Here is a 20,284-nt window from a genome sequence, read left to right on the forward strand (position 1 = left end):
ACCTCCAAAAGTTAGGGCTTCCTTGGAAATATTCACCACCCACTCCAGTCTTTAGGAAGTAATGACACAAGGGAGGATCCATCATCACTGCATATCTCGCAAGGATAGGACAGCTATATGAATGTTCAAATGATAGACCCAACTTTTGGAGGTGGGCAGGGTGGTGCAAGCTCAACCACAGTGTCTGCCTAAGAATACTGAGTCTAAAACTTGACTTGGAGACAATTTCATGGTCCAGAAGGTGGAAGAGGCAACAAGTAGATCAGCTATTTTAGATCTGATCCTAACAGTGATCCTTTTGTAAATAGGCGAGAAGAGGAAAGTTCTTTAGGCAGGAGTGACTATGTTCTTCTAGAGTTTATTATACAGCAGAAAGGATAACTTAGCCATAGTCAGACATTTATTTATTTATTTATTTATTTATTTATTTTTCAAACTTATATGCCGCCACTCCCCTAGGGCTCGGAGCGGCTTACAAGAACCGGCTAAAATCAACAATTTAAAAAACATTTTAAAAACATCATTTAAAAAAAATCTTTAAAACATCCTAAAAGCACCTTTTAAAACATCAGCAACAGAACTCAAAAGCCTGCCGAAACAGGTGTGTCTTACATGCCCTGCGGAAGGCCAACAAGTCCCGCAAGGCACGAACTTCAGGTGGCAAGGTGTTCCACAGAGATGGCGCCACTACTGAAAAGGCTCTGCGTCTAGTTGCAGTTAGACGCAAGGTCTTAAAACTGGGGACTTCCAGCAGGTCTTGGTCCTCAGAACGGAGGGATCTCTGGGGTTTGTAAGGGGTGAGGCGGTCCCTCAGGTACATCGGCCCTGGACCATGTAAGGCCTTGAAGGTAAGCACCATCACTTTGAAAGTGATCCGGTGCTCAATTGGTAACCAGTGCAGCTGCCGTAAGATTGGTGTTATGTGGCATCTTATGGGGACTCCCGCAAGGAGCCGGGCAGCTGCATTTTGCACCAATTTGAGCTTCCGGATCACCGACACAGGAAGGCCAATGTAAAGGGCATTACAGTAATCCAGTCTCGAGATGACTGTAGCCTGGATCACTGTAGCCAGGTTGTCCCTAGATAGATAGGGGGCTAGCCGTCTAGCCTGCCGAAGATGAAAAAAGGCAGTTTTGGTAACGGCGGAGACCTGGGCCTGCATCGTCAGTGAAGGGTCCAAGAGGACTCCCAGACTCTTTACTAGTGAAGACGGGCGTAGCACTTCACCATCCAGGGTTGGCAACTGGATATCCCCACTGCCCGGTCGGCCCAGCCATAGGAACTCCGTCTTTGCTGGATTCACCCTCAAACTACTGGAACGCAACCATCCAATAATGGCCTCGAGGCACTGGTGAAAACTGTCGGGTACAGACTCCGGTTGGCCTTCCATCTTTAACACAAGCTGAGTGTCGTCAGCATATTGATAACACTCGAGCCCGAAATCTCGGACCAGCTGAGCAAGTGGTTGCATATAGATGTTAAACAACAGAGGGGAGAGAATGGCCCCCTGAGGAACCCCACAATGTAGAGGGGACCTCTCAGAGACCAGGCCCCCCCTCTCCACTCGCTGTCCACGGTTGTGAAGAAAGGAGGCCAGCCAATTTAAAGCTGTCCCCCTAACTCCAGCAACGGCAAGGCGGTGGGTCAGAAGATTGTGATCGACTGTGTCAAATGCTGCTGTGAGATCCAATAACACAAGCAACACCGACCCGCCCCGGTCAAGCTGGCATCGGAGATGATCTGTGATGGAAACCAATACAGTCTCTGTCCCATGCCCCGCACGGAAGCCAGACTGGAAAGGATCCAGTCCGGCTGTGTCGTCTAGGAACTGCTGCAGCTGCACCGCTACTGCCCTCTCAATCACCTTGCCCAGAAATGAAAGATTCGAAACTGGGCGGTAGCTGGAGGGAACCAAACGATCTAAATCTGGTTTTTTCAGCAGAGGAGAGACCACTGCCTCTTTTAATCCCTCTGGAAAGACTCCTTGCTCAAGGGAGCTGTTTATTATCTTCAGCAGCGGGTCACGTAATCCCTCCAAGCAGGATTTTACTAACCAAGAGGGACACGGGTCAAGGGAGCAAGTGGTCGGTCTAGCTGCAGCTATGAGCCTATCGAGACCCTCTGCGTCCAGTGGGATGAACTGGTCGAGGGTGGGCCCAGCAAGTGGCCACGGAGTCTCATGCACTCTAGATTTTAATAAATATGACTTCAGCAAATGTAGGGAAAAACTAAGTATGGTCCCATGGACAAGAATACTAAAAGACAAAAGAGTTCATGATAGATGGGAGTTTCTGACAAGTGAGGCATTGGAGGCACAATTTCAAACAGTTGCAATAAAGATGTGTCTAAAGAAATCAGAATAAATGTCTAAGGAATTTTCAATTGAGCTAAGATTTAAAAGGGACATGTATAAGAAATAAAAAGGGAGAAATCACCAAAGAGGAATGCAAACTTAAAGACAGCATGTGTAGAGAGAAAGTTAGAAAAGTCAAAGTGCAGAATTAGCTCAGGAGAAAAGAGGTTAAAAACAATAAAAGAGACCTTTTTTGGTTATGTCCATAGTAAAAGAAAGAACACAGAAATGACAGGGTTACTGAATGATGTTGAAAAGCTAACAGGAAACAGAAAAGGCCAAAATCATTCAATATCTTATTTGAGGCAGCCTTCTCCCAAAAGGTTCATGCTACTCAACTTGGGGGTGATGGAGTAGAGGGTACACTAGGGAAGTGCAGCACGTAATAGGTCAAGAGGAAATACAAGAATATCTAGCTAATCCGTCTCCAGGGTGAGATGGATTACATCCAAGGGTATTAAAAGAACAGGCAGAAGTAATCTCTGAATCAATGGCAATCAACTTTGAAAATTTCTGGAAAACAAGTGAAGTTCCAGCAGACTGGAGGAAAGAAAATGTTGTCCACATCTTCAAAACAGGGGAAAAAGAGGACTCAAACAATTGCTACCTAATAGTCTAATATTAATACCAGGAAAAATTCTACAGAATATCATTGAACAGACAATCTTTAAGCACTTTCAACCTCATCACATGGGGGCGAAATTGGCAGCATGCACCAGTTCACCTTCTTCATGACGGAGCCCGCCAGTTCCCAACAAACAACACATCTCATCTTTTGGCAGGGCTCCTTTTTAAATTGGTGCATGCCACCCCACAGCAACATGGGAGGCTTCTCGTGTTGCCTTGGATCAATGGGGGGAAGCATAGGTGAGTCAGGCAATGCGGGGTGTGGGACAATGCCCCTGGATGTGCACTGCTGGAATTGCCACGCTCCATGGCGATTCCAGTGGCAAATGTGAAGAGGTCATTAGAAAGGAATACCATACTTACAAAAAGTCAACACAGATTTCTCAAAATCAAATCATGCCAAATTAACTTTATCTCTTTTTTTGATAGAATTACAAGCTTGGTAGATGAAGGGAATGCTGTGGATATAACATATCTAGAGTTCAGGAAGGTCTTTGACATGATGCCCCATGATATTCTCAAAAAGAAGCTGGTAATATGTGGGCTAAATCCAGGAAAGAAGGATTCTTCCCAAGGGAGTTTTCTAATATAAAATAATACAATATAGAAAATAAAAAATAGGTGGAATAATAACTGCACATACTTTACGTTCTGCCTGTCCAGAAGTAAAGATGAAGAAAACCAGGTTGTGTGAAGTTAGGAAAGTGACTCACACGTCCTTATATGTAAAATACAAATATTCTCCAACTACATAGGGTGCTATGATAAAACTTAAAAGTCTGCCCTGCAGGTAGTCAATGAACAAGCCTGAGAGAAGGCATCAGAGAGACCGTATTTCTCTAAGGCTAGACCTGTTCTAAATGTATGGTAATGTTAATGGTGTTAACTTTTTAATGTTGTAGAAATGTTTTGATGTTATGTATCATGTTTTATCCCTTTAATGCTCTTTAAAATATAGTAAAGCAATTTACTCATCCTTACCAACTATTAAAAACATTTTATTCATTTTTTTTCTTCCATGAAGCTCTGGGCAGCATAAAAAAACATTCCTTTTCTCTGCACAATAACCTTTTGAAGTGCACCCCCAGTGATCTTAAGGAAAGATGGCTATGCTGTTCCTAATAATAATAGTTGTAGGTGATCATTTCTAGAAGTCTCTCTAGGAACACTGAAATATTAGAGACACAGAGCACCCATATTTCTCTTGTGTTCAAAAACATTTTTTTCATTCAGTGTAAAAACCTTTTTAAAAATCAGGACCAGGATTCAAGTTTGGAATGAAAAGCGAGTACTTGCTTCTGAAAATTCTTCACAGGAGTCTTATGCATAACAAATTGGAGCCTAGTTATTCATCAGCTTTCAAAGTCTTCTTTTTCAAGTCTTTCAAAATGAATGCTGCTTCTACAAATGAAGACATCAAATTATAATGACCCAATTTTATTTATCAGGATGGCATAGAGGTTTGAGCATCGGACTACAGTTCTGGAGAACAGATTTTGTATCATTGCCCAGCCAAGACATCAGGGCAGTAAACCTCTGCTGATCAAAATTTGCCAAGAAAATCCTGTGATTTGCTTTCGAGTCACTATAGTTCAGAAATGACTTGAAGACACTCAAGAACAGTATCTGAAGATCTCAGGATGGCTTACAATAACATCAATGTAAAACAAATAAATAATATTGGAGGAGTAGCTAGTATTACAGATGGCAGGATCAAAATTTAAAATTATCTTAACATGTTCTAGAGCTTGGACAAATGTTTTAAAATGAATTTCAATACCAAACCATATACATTATGAAAATTGTGCTGTGCTTAGTAGAGTTGTGCATGGATTTGTTTTCTTCCAGTACCTTTAGTACCTTTGGTACCTTAGAGAGCACATAACTGTAAGGGCCCTCCCAGTACGACCCCCCTCCCCAATAATGAAAGCAAGCGGGAACCAATCACGGCTCCTCCTCCCCTATTCAGCACTACAGTTTAATTTTTTTATTTTCCTTTATTTTCTTTATTCTTTTTATTTAGTGGGACTGACTGGGACTTGGGGACCTGAGGGATATTGGGTGGGGTTCGTGTGCACATGTGTTTGGGTGCTTTCACCTTTTTAGCTTCTTTTTCTTCTTCCCTTCCTCTCCTTCAGAAAATACTTCTGAAAGATAATTATTAATAGTAATCCCAACAAACAAAAAGAGAAGCCTACCTCTCCTCTCAAGAGTAGAAAATAGAATAAGCTTTAAGGAAGCAAAACCCCAAGCAGAAAGGAGATTTTTAAGGTAGTGCAGGGAGGATAGCTCCACTGGGCTCCAGGACATAGCTTTTCCTTCTCTGGGCCTCCTTAAAATGTCTTCGATGTTGCGTGGCATGCTGCTGGTGCTAAGAGAGAGAAAGTGTGCACACCTTCCTCTCCTCTAGACTAGAACAGCTTTAAGAAGCATTAAACTTGGTCTCCTCCTCCTCTACAAACAGAAGGGAAAGGAATAGGATTCAGAAAGAGTGGTAACTCTGATGCTTTTTAAAATCCAGTCTTAATGATATGGAAGAAAGGCCTGTGGGAAGTCCCCCCCCCATAATGGGCTGGATAGGATGCTTTTTAACCCCATTGCTGACACTCAGACTCCCTTAAAGTGAAGAAAGGAAATGCTCCTAGAGGAAAGGGAAGCCTAAGTCCCCTATTGCCTCCAACATATCAATTTTTTTTGGGGATGCAGAAGGAAAACACCCATTCAGCAGCTCACCCATTTTCCATATCTGGAAAACGGATATGAGGGCTTCCAGTATCCGTCAGGCAAAAATGGATAGCCATTCACCCAAAATGCACAAGCCTAGTGGTTAGTACTTCTTCAAGGATCCAAAAGTGCAATAGAGTGAATCCTAAACAGAAAAGACGAGCTGATTCATTAGGCAAAACATAACTTTATACACCTCTATAACACACACACACACACACAGAGTCTCATCTCTTTCTAAGTTCCATATATCTTATAAGTTAGTTGCTCCAGTCTCTTTTTCAATTTGGTTTTGACACAGTACTGCAATGCTGCCAGCTCTACGATATCCTTCCTGAAATGTAGTGGCCAGAACTGTACAATGAATATTGTTGTCTATCTCCATGATTCAAAGCCATAAAGGAAACAAAGTAGTTATTAACTGAAACAGAGATTAGAAAAAAATAAACTTTTTGGACTATGGTTTCCCAAAGTCCCTGCCAGCAATTCCAAGAACTGAAGTGAATTCCTTGGCTTTTCTCCTGGAACATCACTAATCATTTCTATAGTACTTGAAGGAATACATGTTTACAAAAATGATAATGTCAATCATTTTGTCAGGTGCCCAAAGACAATCAAACAGGAAAGTACACTGTGTTCTGAGAGCCTGGAAAGAACAGTTATAGCTATAGCACAATAAAATCTGAGCAACAAGGCTCAAGAATATCATTTGGCAAACAAAAAGGGACATGCCAAGTAATACTGCAATGGCATCCAAATAGGCTGCAACTGGGGATATTTAACTGGGCAGAAGGGGAATGATTTATCAAGAACCAGTGTGATCTAGTTAGGACGTTGGAGAGGAAACCAAAGCAGTATTAAGCAGAATAAGTTCAGCATAGAATGGTAATGGGAAACTAAATTTGACTGGAACACTTTCCCACAGTTTAAAGCAAGCAAAATATAAGTGTATACATAATATACACTGTTATTTAAAGAGTGAGAGCATTTGCCCCAAAGGGCTACTGGAAGTAGAATCTAAAATTATCTAACTACACTAGCACTACCAAGATACAGAAGCAAGTATTCCTACTGAAATTTTATGAAAAACATATTACAAGACAGTTAAACTAGGGATGGAAAGGAAAAACTAGGGTTTAAGCAGTGAGAGCAGGGTCAGAAGAAAATGTAAAATGGAAAGGAGGAATTGTATTAGTGAAAGTGGAATAAATACAGCTTAGAACATGAAAGGGCCTTAAATTTATTCATAGCCTATTGTGTTTCATTGTTGTTGTTGTTGTTGTTGTTGTTGTTGTTGTTGTTGTTGTTGTTTCCCGCTTTTTCTCTCGATACAGAGACTCAAATTTCTCACAACTAAAAAAGTTTCACTACAACTTAAAATATACAAATATACAAATATTAAAATTGTTTTAAGCAACATTAATATTAAAACAATCCAGGTAAAAACCATAAAAGTGTTATACAATCACATCACAAAATCACAGCAGTCCTTGATGGTCTTAAACATCTTCATTGAATATCTATCCATTTTGTCAGTGAGAAAATTCATACAATGTTATTTTTATTGCTTATTCTCAGTATTTTCTACTAATATTTCCACATTTGTGTTGTATTAAATCATTTTGATTAGCTCTTACTTTTCATACTTGAAATTTCTCAAAGATATCATCATCATAGGCTAAGTATGATTGTCTTCCAAGGGTAGAGTTTTGGTGATGGGTCCATAAGTGACTGTGAAGACCAATTCTGGATCCTGGTGGTCTTTCACAATGAGGACATAGATTTCCAAATGGAAAACAGTCATGCCAAGGTGATTGCTGGAGACAGCTGACCTCCAATTACCACACACAAATGCCAGGGCTTCCTAGTTCTCTGTGTTTATGCCACAATATCTCTTTTGTTTTCCACCAGCATTCTATTTTCTATTCTTGAGTTAGGAATAAAGTAGTTGCTTTTAGAGATTGTGATCTGGCATTCTGACAATGTGACCAGTCTAGCAAAGTTGATGGCGGAGAATCATTGTTTCAGTTCTGGTGGTCTTTGCTTCTTCCAGAATGCTAATGTTTATCCATCTGTCTTCCCAAGAAATTTGCAGAAGTTCTTGAAGGCAACAATGATGGCATCTTTCCAGAAGTTGAGAATGATGTTTATAGATAGTCCATGTTTCGCAAGTGTACACTAGAGATGGAAGGACAACAGCTTTATAATCAAACATCCTGTTATCCCTATGAATGTCCTGATGCTTGAACACTGTCTGGCCAAGCTTTTTATATGCTTCTGTAAAAGTGCTTGAAATGGCTTGTAGGTCTTCCTCTGCATGTGCATAGACTACATTATCATCAGCATATTGGAGTGCTATGACAGAAGTTTTTGGTGCCTTGCTTTTGGCTTTCAGCCTGAAGAAGATGAAGAGTTTGCTATCTGTCCGATATGTGATTCCCACACTGGTGGGAAGTTTCTCACCAACAAGGTGTAAAATCATACCTATGAAGATGAAAAATAAGGATGGGGCAATAATGCATACCTTTTTTTATATCTGATCCTATTCTAAATGGGTAACTTTGGGAACTTGCTGTCCAAGACTGTTGCTGTCATGTCATCCTGGAGGAGCTGCAGAATGTTCATAAATTTATCAGGGCACCCACAGTTGTACATATGCATTTAGGATATCAAAGCATGAAAGGGCTACCGTTCATTTTTCTCTTTCTCCTTTGCCTTTTGAGGGATGAAATCTCTAGCTGACATCTAGAAAGTGGTCTAGGGAAGATGAGTGATGTTGTGAATATGACTTTGGTCAGGTGCAGCCCCTTAGAAGCTGGTTTTGAGCTGTGTGAGAGAAAAATGCCTTTTTGCCCCTTGAAAGGGAGAATTGACATTTGCACACAGATACTTCCTTCTTGTAAAACTTTTCTTTGTAAAGCTTTACTGTCCAATTGGAAAACCGGGGAAAGCCACATGGATTTGTTTTTTGTGGGTTTTTTTGCTTGATAATTGAATAAACACAAAAAGGATTCCTTGGAGATATTCATTTTTAAAAAATTCCCTCATTTTCCTATTTGTCTTATTCTGAATGCCTGAAAGGAAGGGAAAGAGATGGAGAAAACCCAAAATGTGTGTCTCTTTGCCCAGTTTCTTTGTTCTTCTCTGTTTGGTCCTCCTTTCTACTTGAGACTAAGAGTTAACAAGAGGAAGGATTTTATCTTTAAAATGCAATGCTTGATTGCAGTGTTTGAAAGTACATAAACCAGTACAAGAGAGTGTTCTCAAATATTATGATCTGCATTCATTCCTACTATAAATAAAGACAAGAAGTATATCTGGCCAAGGTGGAAATGTAAAACAAGGACGAGGACCTAGGGAGGATTTGTCAGCTGAAGGCACACTCACTTTTTACCCTCTACATGTTGGAAATATCAACCTTCTTCAAGTGTCTATTAGTAATTTGTTTTGTATATGATTCTGTTTGGTTATTGTATTGCATACATATGTTTTGGTATGCAGCTTTCACTTTACTCTATGTTTCAGGGTTACGACGATTCTGTTTTCCAAAAGATTATGGTCTCTAAAAGGTCATGCCTTTCCAAAACTACCTAGGAAAAAGTAAATTAAAGCAAAACCCATGGGACTAAGAGAACTACACAGTATAGCTGTGAAATTTGTTATAATGTACTGGCATGAGAAAACAATACTTGGGAGAAGAGAATTCTTTGATTTGAACGAGGTCCACCTTATCAGTATAGAAAGCAAGGCATCTGTTTGAACACATCCACTGTCCTGCTGATAACTTAGATCAGGGGTCCCCAAACTAAGGCCCGGGGGCCGGATGCGGCCCTCCAAGGTCATTTACCTGGCCCCCACCCTCAGTTTTATAATATAATATTTCTGTATTAGTTTTAATGTTATAATATATTGTATATACATATAATATTGATAATAATATTATGTTATACAATATAATACAAATAATAATACCATATAATAATATTAATTATATGCTATATATTACATAACATATCATAGTATAGTGGTATAGTTCAATATAGAATTATATGATGCTAATATTGTGCTATGCTAATAATATAATATATTATATGTACATATATACCTGCTCTGAGTTCCCTTTGAGGTGAGAAGGGTGGGATATAAATGTAGCAAATAAATGAAGTAAATAAATAATTAATTTTAGACTTAGGCTCGGCCAAAGTCTGAAATGACTTGAAGTCACACAACAACAACTATCCTAATTAACTTGACTATTTCATTGGCCAGTAGCAGGCCCACACTTTCCATTGAAATCCTGATAGGTTTATGTTGTTTTCATTTTTTTCATTTTTAAATATTGTATTGTTCTTTTGTTGTTGTTGTTGTTTCACTACAAATAAGACATGTGCAGTATGCATAGGAATTTGTATTTTTTTTTTCAAATGATAATTCGGCCCCACAACAGTCTGAATCCCTCTGCTTCAAAAGTTTGAGGACCCCTGCTTTAGAGTCTGCATGCAATGATAAAGTTAGCTCAGTTAACGTCACACCCTGTTTTGATTAATAGAGCATTCTTGTGTTCTCCAGTTGAATGAATAAATCACTTTCTTTTTGTACAGCTGAGAGTTTTTCAATTCAGGTATTTGAGATGAGATTCCAGGAGCTTAGCTAATATTTTAAAAGTTTATGATGATAATACAGTATGTGCAAAAGTTTTCCTCCCTCTCTCATATTATTTGTTAATATTGGAAGTGTCTTTAGCCTACAAATAAATAGCTGTGCCATCAGTGCATTTCATCAGACTTAAAATGCCTATCTTAAGTTGGTTGATCTAAGTCAGGGGTCCCCAAACAGGGGGCCAGTTCACGGTCCCTCAGACCATTGGAGGGCCAAATTATAGTTTTTTTAAAAACTATGAACAAATTCCTATGCACACTGCGCATATCTTATTTTGAAGTAAAAAACAAAACAAAAAGGGAACAAATACAGCCTCAATGTTAATCATCATCATCATCATCATAAAAATAATAGAGGGTTGGAAGAGACCCCTTGGGATATCTACTCCAACCCCCTTCTGCTTTTGTGCACCACACCATAATCAAAGCACCGCTGACAGATCGCGACCCAATGACAACAACAACAACAACAACAACAACAACAACACCATAATAAACATGGTTGGAAGAGACCCCTTGGGCCATATAGTCCAACCCCTTTCTCCCTTTGTGAACCAAAACATAAAGCACCCCTGACCAACAATGGCAATAATAATAATAATACTGTAATATTCGGGGTCGGAAGAGATTGCTAGCCTTCAAGAAAAATGAATCCATGACAGGGTTGCAAAGGAGGGAGTCTACGTGGCAAGATAAAACGGGAGGTCGCTACCTTTTGCCACAGGCATGCCTCCATTGTTGTTTTGACTCCTCCATCCCAGGTGGGGGAGGAGGCGGAAAAAGAGCATGCAAGGCGAGCAAGGAGGCAGGAAAAGCGCGCACCTTTCCCTCCTCCCTCGCCCCATGTAGGCCTTCGTCAGAGGCAGCAGCGGGAAAGCTGCCTGCGGGGCGAGGGAGGAAAGGCGCATGGCTTTTTCTCGCCCCTTGCGCCCCTTCCTCGGCGGCAGCAGGAAAGGTGTGTGCGGGACGAGGAAAAGGCATGAGCCTTTCTCTCTTCTCTCACCCCACGTGCACCTTTCCCGCTGCTTTCCTCGGTGGTGGCAGCGGGAAAGCTGCCCGCGAGGTGAGGGAGGAAAGGCACACGCTCTTTCTCAGTGGAGGCAGAGGGAAAGGTGCGTGCAGGGTGAAGAAAAGGCGTGCACCTTTCTTTCCTCCCTCACCCCACGCGCACCTTTCCCATTGTCTCCCTCGGCGGCGGCAGCAGGAAAGCTGGCGAGGGCTGAAAGGCGCATGCTTTTTCCTTGCCCCTTCCTCAGTGGTGGCAGTGGGAAAGCTGCCCATGGTGTGAGGGAGGAAAGCTGCATACCTTTTCCTCGCCTCATGCGGCCCTTCCTCGGCGGCAGCGGCCGGAAAAGTGCCCGTGAGGAGAGGTTGACAAGAAACCTCTCCTCCTTCTCCACACCACACTTTCTTGGCAGAGGAGGGAGCCATCACCCCGGGGGCCGGATAAATGGCTCCGATGGGCTGCATGTGGCCCGCGGGCCTTAGTTTGGGGACCCCTGATGTAGAGCTTTGAACTGAAAAACCCTGGAAACCAGTTTCTTTTTCACACAAGTACATTCCAGTTCATGTATGAGCCTGGAAGACCTAAATCTGGTTAGGGCATAAAAATATATGAATTTTACTTCCTCCTCCAACCCTTGGTGACATTGCTGCTATCTGTAAAGGAACTCCCACTGTGTTGTGACAACATGTATGTAAAAAAAATCTTACCTCAGTGTGCCCTCTTGGGATGAAGCTCCTGTAACTTTAATCCATTTCATCCTACTCCATGCTTTGTTCTGGATTCAAATTAGAAAAGTTCCATCCTGGATCCAAAATGGTAAACTTAGTCCTAAACATATCCACAAGAAAGTCATTTGTAAAGAAAAAATAGAATTTTTTAAAAAGGACCTGAATTTGTATAGATCTGCTATAACTTGGTATTGGTATACTGTTTAAATATCTTGGAAGTCTTCCCTGCATCCAATGTGGATTCCCATTGCTCCTTTCTGAATTTTTCATTTTGAACTAAATTGCAAAACATGGAGGGAGAGGAGCTCAATCCAATAGGGATATAGTGTTGCATGGTTGGAGAGGGACTCCTCTTTTCTTCCTAACATGTTTTTTCAATCCAAATTGACTGAAGGCTGGGGCTGCTGAATTTACCTGCATATTATCTGGTTTTTCTGTACAGCAAATAATTTTTCTGGTTCATTTCCCAGTGGCTTTTAAAGGAAAAAAAAACAGGTCTCCCAATGGTCAGTATTCTTAATTATACATTCTTCTAGGTCAAGAAAATGAACTGGTATAGTATTTTCACATTCTGGTCCTGTGGTTTAAATAGACTCATTTTTTACTTCTCGGGTTGGAGCACAAACATTTATTACATACACAATTCAAAGAGAGCACAGCATGTTGTTTCAAACACAATTCATAATAAACTGTGTTAGATGGCAAGATGAGAATAAGCAGTAACCACAGGATCAATTCACCAGCAAAGCAAGGTAGAAGTCACAGTACCAAGCTTTCAATTTTATTTTCTGTTATTGGTAAAATGAAGGTTTTGCTGGCAGAAGGTGATTTATGAGATACTGCTTGCTAAGCCCTGTGAACATATAAAATCAATAGAGGAAACAGGCATTTTGTTTAGAAATGCCTTCCCTGTAATTAGAGAAAAAGAATGATGTAAGCAAAGCACGCTACATTAAAAAAATTGTGTTTTCTGAAGGATGATACAGACATGCTTGATATTTCATCATTCAATATGTACATTTTGAGTCAGCTAATAAAAGGGCATCAACCTTAGCCAGAGTGGCCTCTTCTACATTGCCATATAATCCAGATTATCAAAGTAGATAACCCACATTATCTGCTTTGAACTGGATTAGATGACCCTACACTGTCATATGATTCAGTTCAAAACAGGAGATCTGGATTCTGAGGGGCCGGGCTGTGGCGCAGGCTGTTGAGCAGCTGCAATAAATCACTCTGACCATGAGGTCATGAGTTCGAGGCCAGCCCGTGGCGGGGTGAGCACCCGTCAATTAAAAAAAATAGCTCCTGCTCATTGCTGACCTAGCAACCTGAAAGATAGTTTCATCTATCAAGTAAGAAATAAGGTATCACTTATAAAAGTGGGGAGGCAAGTTTAACTAATTTTCGACTTGGAACGAGGAAGTGCCATCAGAGTGGATGATGAAGCAGCTGCTCCCCCCTGTGGCCAGAATCGAACATCCCCTCAGGAGAAGGTTAAATTGCCTCTGCATCTGTCTGTCTCGGTCTCTGTTTGATGTGTTTATGAGCATTGAATGTTTGCCCTATGTGTGTATAATGTGATCTGCCCTGAGTCCCCTTCGGGGTGAGAAGGGCGGAATATAAATACTGTAAATAAATAAATAAATAAATTTTATATGGCAGTTTAGCACATCCCATTTACCACATCACAATAAAGGAAGAAAACAACGTTCATAAAACATAAGTGCAGGAAAAGAGCAAAACTGACAGATTTTTCTATATCTAATCATAATGCTCTAGGACTAAGCATTGGGATAATTTATGTGACAAAGGGCTAACCATGGAGCAATCACTCTTATATGGACTTACTTAAACTGATAGTGAAAAAGTATGTTTGGTATCACATTTTCCCAATCTGCAGTAATCCCACATTGACCCCATTAATGCCACATACATCACACACATCATAGTGAGAAGGGAGCAATCAATGATCTCCAATCCTTTGCATTGCTTTTGACCACATGGCTGTGGTCATTCCACTTTTCCTGCCCCACCATCATGCATATTTCCTATTAAGTGGTGATACGCTACTACTGATATACATGTATCTGCACATTAAACAACAACAAAAATTGACCACACTAGCAAATTAAAATGTAAAATTTACACCAAAGAATAACTGGTTCCTGGTGGGAATGATCCAATTACTGCCTGTTCAAGGTCACTCCTACCACCCTGTTCTACCCAACACAAATTCCCTCTTCTGAACTCCACAATGATGCAATGTTGCTTTAGAGGGCAAGGTACCAAATCCGGGTTTTCTGGAAAGCTATAGGATAAAGGCAAGGCTTTTTGAACCAATTAAAGCTCAAATAACAGCATTGCAAGTAAATTATCAAGAACACTGTGTCTGGGTGGCAGCAGCTATGAAGTATGACATTCTACTGTCTGTGTCAACAAGCCCTTTGATGAGCAACGAGAGCGCATCAGTTGAGTAAGCCCTCTGAGGCTTTGTGGACCTTCCAGATTTTTGTTCTGATGTAAGGATCATCCCTGAAAATTCCCCTGAGCTCATGGAAGTGAATATCCTGAAGGAGAATGAAGGAACTGTATAACCCCTTCCCCTCTAGGCACCATAATTTACCAAACATTTCATGTTGGTGACAAATATTTTAGGAATGCATCATTTCACGACACAGTAATTCAGTTTTACTGGCAAACCAGAGGTTAAACCAACTCTTTATAAGATATATGGACATAGGCATACATTATAATGATAAAATGTATGGGGACACAAGACAGGAGGATAAAGGAGTTGTATAACTCTTCCCCTAGACTTTTAGGACCTCATCACATGAGGCTGTTGCTCTGTCATAGGACGTTTTCAATGCAGAGCTGGTGCAGAACCTGTCAAAGCCCATCACATGATGTAGGGCTACTTCCAGCAGGACTCTGTGCCAGCTCCATGTTAAAAGCGTTCTGGAAGAATTCAGAATGCAGGTGATTGCTCCTGTTCTGATTGAAGAAGCCGAGGACAGTGTGGGGGGGAAGCAGGGCTGTAACAGCTTCCCCTGTGTGATGGGGAAGGGACTGATGCAGGCGATTCAGGACATAGTGGCGATTTCCTCGGCAGCCCTGTGGATTCCCCTGCTGTCACCCGGCTTCAGGACCTCAATGTGATGAGTTCCTTATAGTTCTGTTATTTCATTCTATAAACACTCTTTCTGTATCCTTTCTCCCAAACTGCAATCTGCAAGTAACTGTCCACCACATGCAAATCATGCATAAGAGCTTAAAATAGATGCATCAGGCACTACAAATGCAATCACTTACAGGAGCAACATATACACGTGGATCCATTAAACATTATACTTCAAGTAGTTCTTGTTAAAAGCTTCTCATCACTTAAAGTTACCCAGGACCTAAGAAAATCAGAGTTTTCCCTCTCATTAATTCCCTACTCCCTCCTTTTCATCCTTCAGTGTGATTTTCACAACTACTTATTTTGCAAGTACAATCCTCCAAGCTTGCTACAATCTTTCATTTGAGTACTTTCAAAACAAGCAAATACAAAGCTAAAATGAATGTGTTGTTAACCTTTGAATAATCTGGATTTGTTTGTTTCTGTTGCAAATCAAAACAATTTTCTGAACAAAATCAATGCTTTAAAGAGGCAAAGACTAGGTAGAATTTCACTGAAAGCCAAATTCATCTGAGAAATCCCAGCACATGAATAATAACATATGAGTAACAGATTCACTTCCCCTACCCAATAACTAATCTTTTTCTACTTTTCAATTGCATTTATCAAATTTTGGAGTGGAGCTAGGCATGCCAAAAACTCAAACCCGCAGTTCTAGGGGAGCTGAAATCACATAACTGCCACACAGCCACACAAATAAAAACCTTTAATGTGCACCAGTGCTCTGTGGTTTGTGTAATCACTATCTGAACATCAAACTGATTTCCTATGTATGGTAATCATCTGCACAGCAAAACCGAACTCCTCAATACCATTTGAAATTGCATTAGTTAGTGTAGATGAGAATTTATTTGTCCAGCTGACAAACCCAGACAACTCCTTTTCCAACTCAGCCCCAATAAATTTCAAACTGTTGTTGTTGCATGCTTTCAAGTCATTTTTTATTTATGGCAACCTAAGCTGACTCTATTATGGAGATTTCTTTGGAGAATTTGTTCAGAAGGGGTTTGCACTTGCCCTCAACTCAGGCTGAAAGACTGCAACTTGCCCAAAGGTCACTCAGTTGGTTTTTACTACTCAGCAGAGATTCAAACTCTAGTCCAATATTCAAACCACTACACCACACTGGCTGTCTAATGTACTCCAGTGTACTGGCTGCCATTTTGCCAAATGTCCTGGCAATGTAAGTGTGTTATGGTGGAATATGCATTGTCAGTTTTTTTTAGGCAAGAGTTTTGCATTTATTTCAACCAATATCAATAAAGTTACAAAATTAAAACAATCAGATTTCATACAGTCAAACACACATATACAGTAGAGTCTCGCTTATCCAACATAAACGGGCCGGCAGAACGTTGGATAAGCGAATATGTTGAATAATAAGGAGAGATTAAAGAAAAGCCTACTAAACATCAAATTAGGTCATGATTTTACTAATTAAGCACCAAAACATCATGTTATCCAACAACTTTGACAGAAAAAGTAGTTCAATACACAGTAATGCTATGTAGTAATTACTGTATTTACGAATTTAGCACCAAAATATCATGATGTATTGAAAACATTGACTACAAAAATGCATTGGATAATCCAGAACGTTGGATAAGCGAGTGTTGGATAAGTGAGACTCTACTGTATATTGTTTTCATTACTAAGGCAGGAAAGGAATAAAAATTGTAAGACATCACAGTTAGATGGGATAATTACTGTTATAATATGGCAAAATGCCTGGTAATCTGATGCGTTTGTGTGGTAACACTGGAATTATTTTCAACTGCTTCAAAAAACCCTAACTGTTTGTGTGCCGTCAAGTCACCTGTTGATTTATGGTGACACTATGAATTTCACAGGGTTCCTTAGGCAAAATACTCAGAGGTGGTTTTGCCAATTCCGTCTTCTGAAATATAGCCTACAGCCAGGGCTGTAGCGAAGGGGGGAAGGGCGGGTAGGGGTTCAACCCCCCACATTTTCAGGTTTTTAAAAAAATCTGGTTTAGTCATGAATTTTAACTATTTAACCAAATCCCCATGAGGTCCACTGAAGTTTATCAATGGAGCCTGATTTCTAAATTATTTTGAATTATGAAACTATTCTTCATGGTTCACAAAAAAAATTCAACCACTCCCCCCCCCCCCCCGAATATTTTTTTCTGGCTATGGCCCTGCCTACAGCTCCTAGTATTTGGTCACTGTCTTCCATCCAAGAACTAGCACTGACCCTGCTCAGCTTCCAAAATCAGATGAAATTGGGTGCTTTAATTTTGGCTGCTTCCATAGCAAACCACACACACATATACTGTATACACACACTGACAATGCTTGTCGATGCTGACACCTTGTGGTTCCTAGTATCATAGCAGTGCTTCACAGCTATGACATTAAGAGGTCTGTTTGAGCTATTAAATACCTATGTAAATGCAGCATAATCTCTGCCATAAAAAAAATTAAACTTCCCCCATCCCATTATTCATTTTAATACATTTCTGTTGTTTCTCTTGCCCAACATTCTCTCTTACGAATGCAGGCCTAATTGCCTGCCTAAATCATAATTGCTTTTAAGGTTGGGAGCAGGTTCAACACTGGAAGACAGGCGTTTCTTAATTTTGTCAACTTGCAGGGTATATATATATTTTACAAAAGCATGAAAATACAGGATGCATTGCATTAAAATCACTACAACAACCAAGTAGGAAATATGGTTGTCCGACCACCATGAAAACAATGGCAAAATACAGTAATAAATTAAATATTACAAAACTGAATCAATAAAAATAACATTAATATACACAACAAAAGAAAAGCTATGTAAGACCTTAGTACATGAATGTAAGGTCTCGAACACATCCATCTCTCCACTTTAAAAAGAAAATAAGTTAGAAGATACAGAAATACACAAATGATGCCCTCAAAAAGAAAGTGCCATAACTGAATAGTTTTAAATCTCCTTATACAAAACATGGGATTAAAGGTGATAACAATAATTTAAGAAACTCCCCTGGACACAAAGAAGACTGGGTAACTTGGAAGGCACAGAACAGACTGCACTTTGGCACCACGAGATGCAGGGCCACTCTTAGGAAATGATGCTACAAAGTAGAGTCCATGGCATAGGAGTGTGGAGAAGAGCAAACCACAGGCCACTTACTACAATGCAGTCTGAGCCCCGCCAAATGCACAATGGAGGACCTTCTCACAGTGACACCAGAAGCACTCCAAGTGGCCAGCTTCTGGTGAAAAGAAATCTAGTAGAATGCCAAGTTTTTAACTTTGTGTTTTTAAATACATTATAATTGCATCCTCAATTTGTTTCTGACACGATAAATAAATAAATAATTTACATGATGTAGGGATGACAAAAAATTGTAAAGATTTGCAAAAGTCCTCAGTAGTCTAGGAGAAGTGGATTTGAAATGGTAAATGGAAATTCAGTGAAAAATGTAGGTAAAGGTAAAGGTTTTCCCCTGACAAAGTCGAGTCGTGTCTGACTCTGGGACTTGGTGCTCATCTCCATTTCTAAGCCGAATAGCTGGCGTTGTCCGTAGACATCTCCTAGGTCGTGTGGCCAGCATGACTTCATGGAGCACCATTACCTTCCTGCAGAAGTGGTACCTATTGATCTACTATGTTTCCGAACTGCTAGGTTGGCAGAAACTGGGAGTAATAGTGTGAGCTCACTCCGCTCCCCGGATTCGAACTGCTGACCTTTCAGTCAGCAAGCTCAGCAGCTCAGCGGTTTAACCTGCTGAAAAGTTTATGAGACATGGTGAGCTTCTCTCACACCAGAGGTGATTTGCAGTTTCTCAAGTTGCTGAGAACACACACACAAAAATCAGGCTTTGCTATGATTTTCACCATTTGGTCAGTTTGTGGTTCAGGGTCATATCTCAGCAGAGGCATACATCTCTCTGTGTGTTGTCTGTTATATGCACAGATTGAAGTGTTTCGAGGAATTATTTTATGTAGAATGTTTTGCGGTTTTTCACAAAGTGCTATGTTTTTTGTGCAGGAAACATTTTTTCACATATGCAAACACTATTTTCCACCCAAAAAGTGCCTTGTGCAAAATTATATTTTGGTGCAAACAGGATTTTAAAAAAAAATAAAATAAAAAAAACAGGTTTCTGGGAGACTGCTCTTATTGGAAATAACTATTTTGTACAAAACACTGTTTTCAGCATGGAAACAGTTTTCAAATACATGGGGTTTATATGGAAGTTATTAATTTTATGCCAAAAGATATTTTTCTACAAACAAGTAGGGTGACCAACATTCAGCAATGAATTTAAGTAAGATTTAGTCATGACAAATGTTGCATGTTTTTAGCACCACAGCATCATTCATGCAAATGTTTATGGAATTGAGAATATTAAACAAAACATTTATTATTTATTATTTGTCAATGAAACTTTTTTTTACAAAGACTGCCCAGCAGCCCTACTTTGCCACCTTGTCAAGTTGAGTGAGTTTTAGCAGAATCAGCATTGGAAGGATTGTGAAGCAAAGGTAAAGGTAAAGATTTCCCCTGACATAACATCTAGTCATGTCTGACTCTGGGGGTTGGGGCTCATCTCCATTACTTAGCCAAAGAGCCAGCATTGTCCGTAGACACATCCTAGGTCAATGATGGGCAACCTTTTGCGCTTGGTGTGTCAAAATTCACCAAAAAACCTAGCATGACTTGGGTGGTGTGTCACTTCGAGAAAAAAACCATAATTTCGCAATATGTATAGTTTAAATAACAAAAATATATAATTGTAATATATAACTGTATTTAATAAATCAAAACTATTTACTACCATTATTTCCATGTACAAAAATCTATGGTACCTCTTGCAGTTTCCACACTGATTTCTCTCTATTCTAGTTTCAATGTAGTCACGAATAATGAATAATATATTAATAATAATATAACAGTAATAATATGATAATATACTACAATAATAATAGAATAATAATAGAATTATAATATATATATATATATATATATATATATATATATATATAT

General features: G+C 39.9%; 1 protein-coding gene across 9 annotated transcripts in view; it reads right to left on the reverse strand.

Annotated features, from left to right (window-relative positions):
• The window catches only part of kcnip4 (potassium voltage-gated channel interacting protein 4), a 497,181-nt gene that overhangs the window by 408,988 nt on the left and 67,909 nt on the right, over positions 1 to 20,284 (reverse strand). The window contains exons 1-2 of one of the 9 annotated variants that reach the window (XM_062982149.1): positions 12,076 to 20,267; positions 396 to 7,882 (exon numbers count right to left, since the gene is read on the reverse strand). The exons of 5 other annotated variants lie outside the window; for them this stretch is intronic. In XM_062982149.1, the coding sequence (XP_062838219.1) occupies positions 569 to 1,471 (903 nt within the window). In that variant the 5' untranslated portion in view covers positions 1,472 to 7,882; positions 12,076 to 20,267 and the 3' untranslated portion in view covers positions 396 to 568. Of the gene's footprint in view, positions 1 to 395; positions 20,268 to 20,284 lie in introns of those variants that run through there. 3 more of the 9 variants (XM_062982147.1, XM_062982146.1, XM_062982148.1) reach the window with 3 other exon arrangements.

The sequence above is a fragment of the Anolis carolinensis genome, chromosome 5, assembly GCF_035594765.1.
Source record: "Anolis carolinensis isolate JA03-04 chromosome 5, rAnoCar3.1.pri, whole genome shotgun sequence".
Taxonomy (NCBI): domain Eukaryota; kingdom Metazoa; phylum Chordata; class Lepidosauria; order Squamata; family Dactyloidae; genus Anolis; species Anolis carolinensis.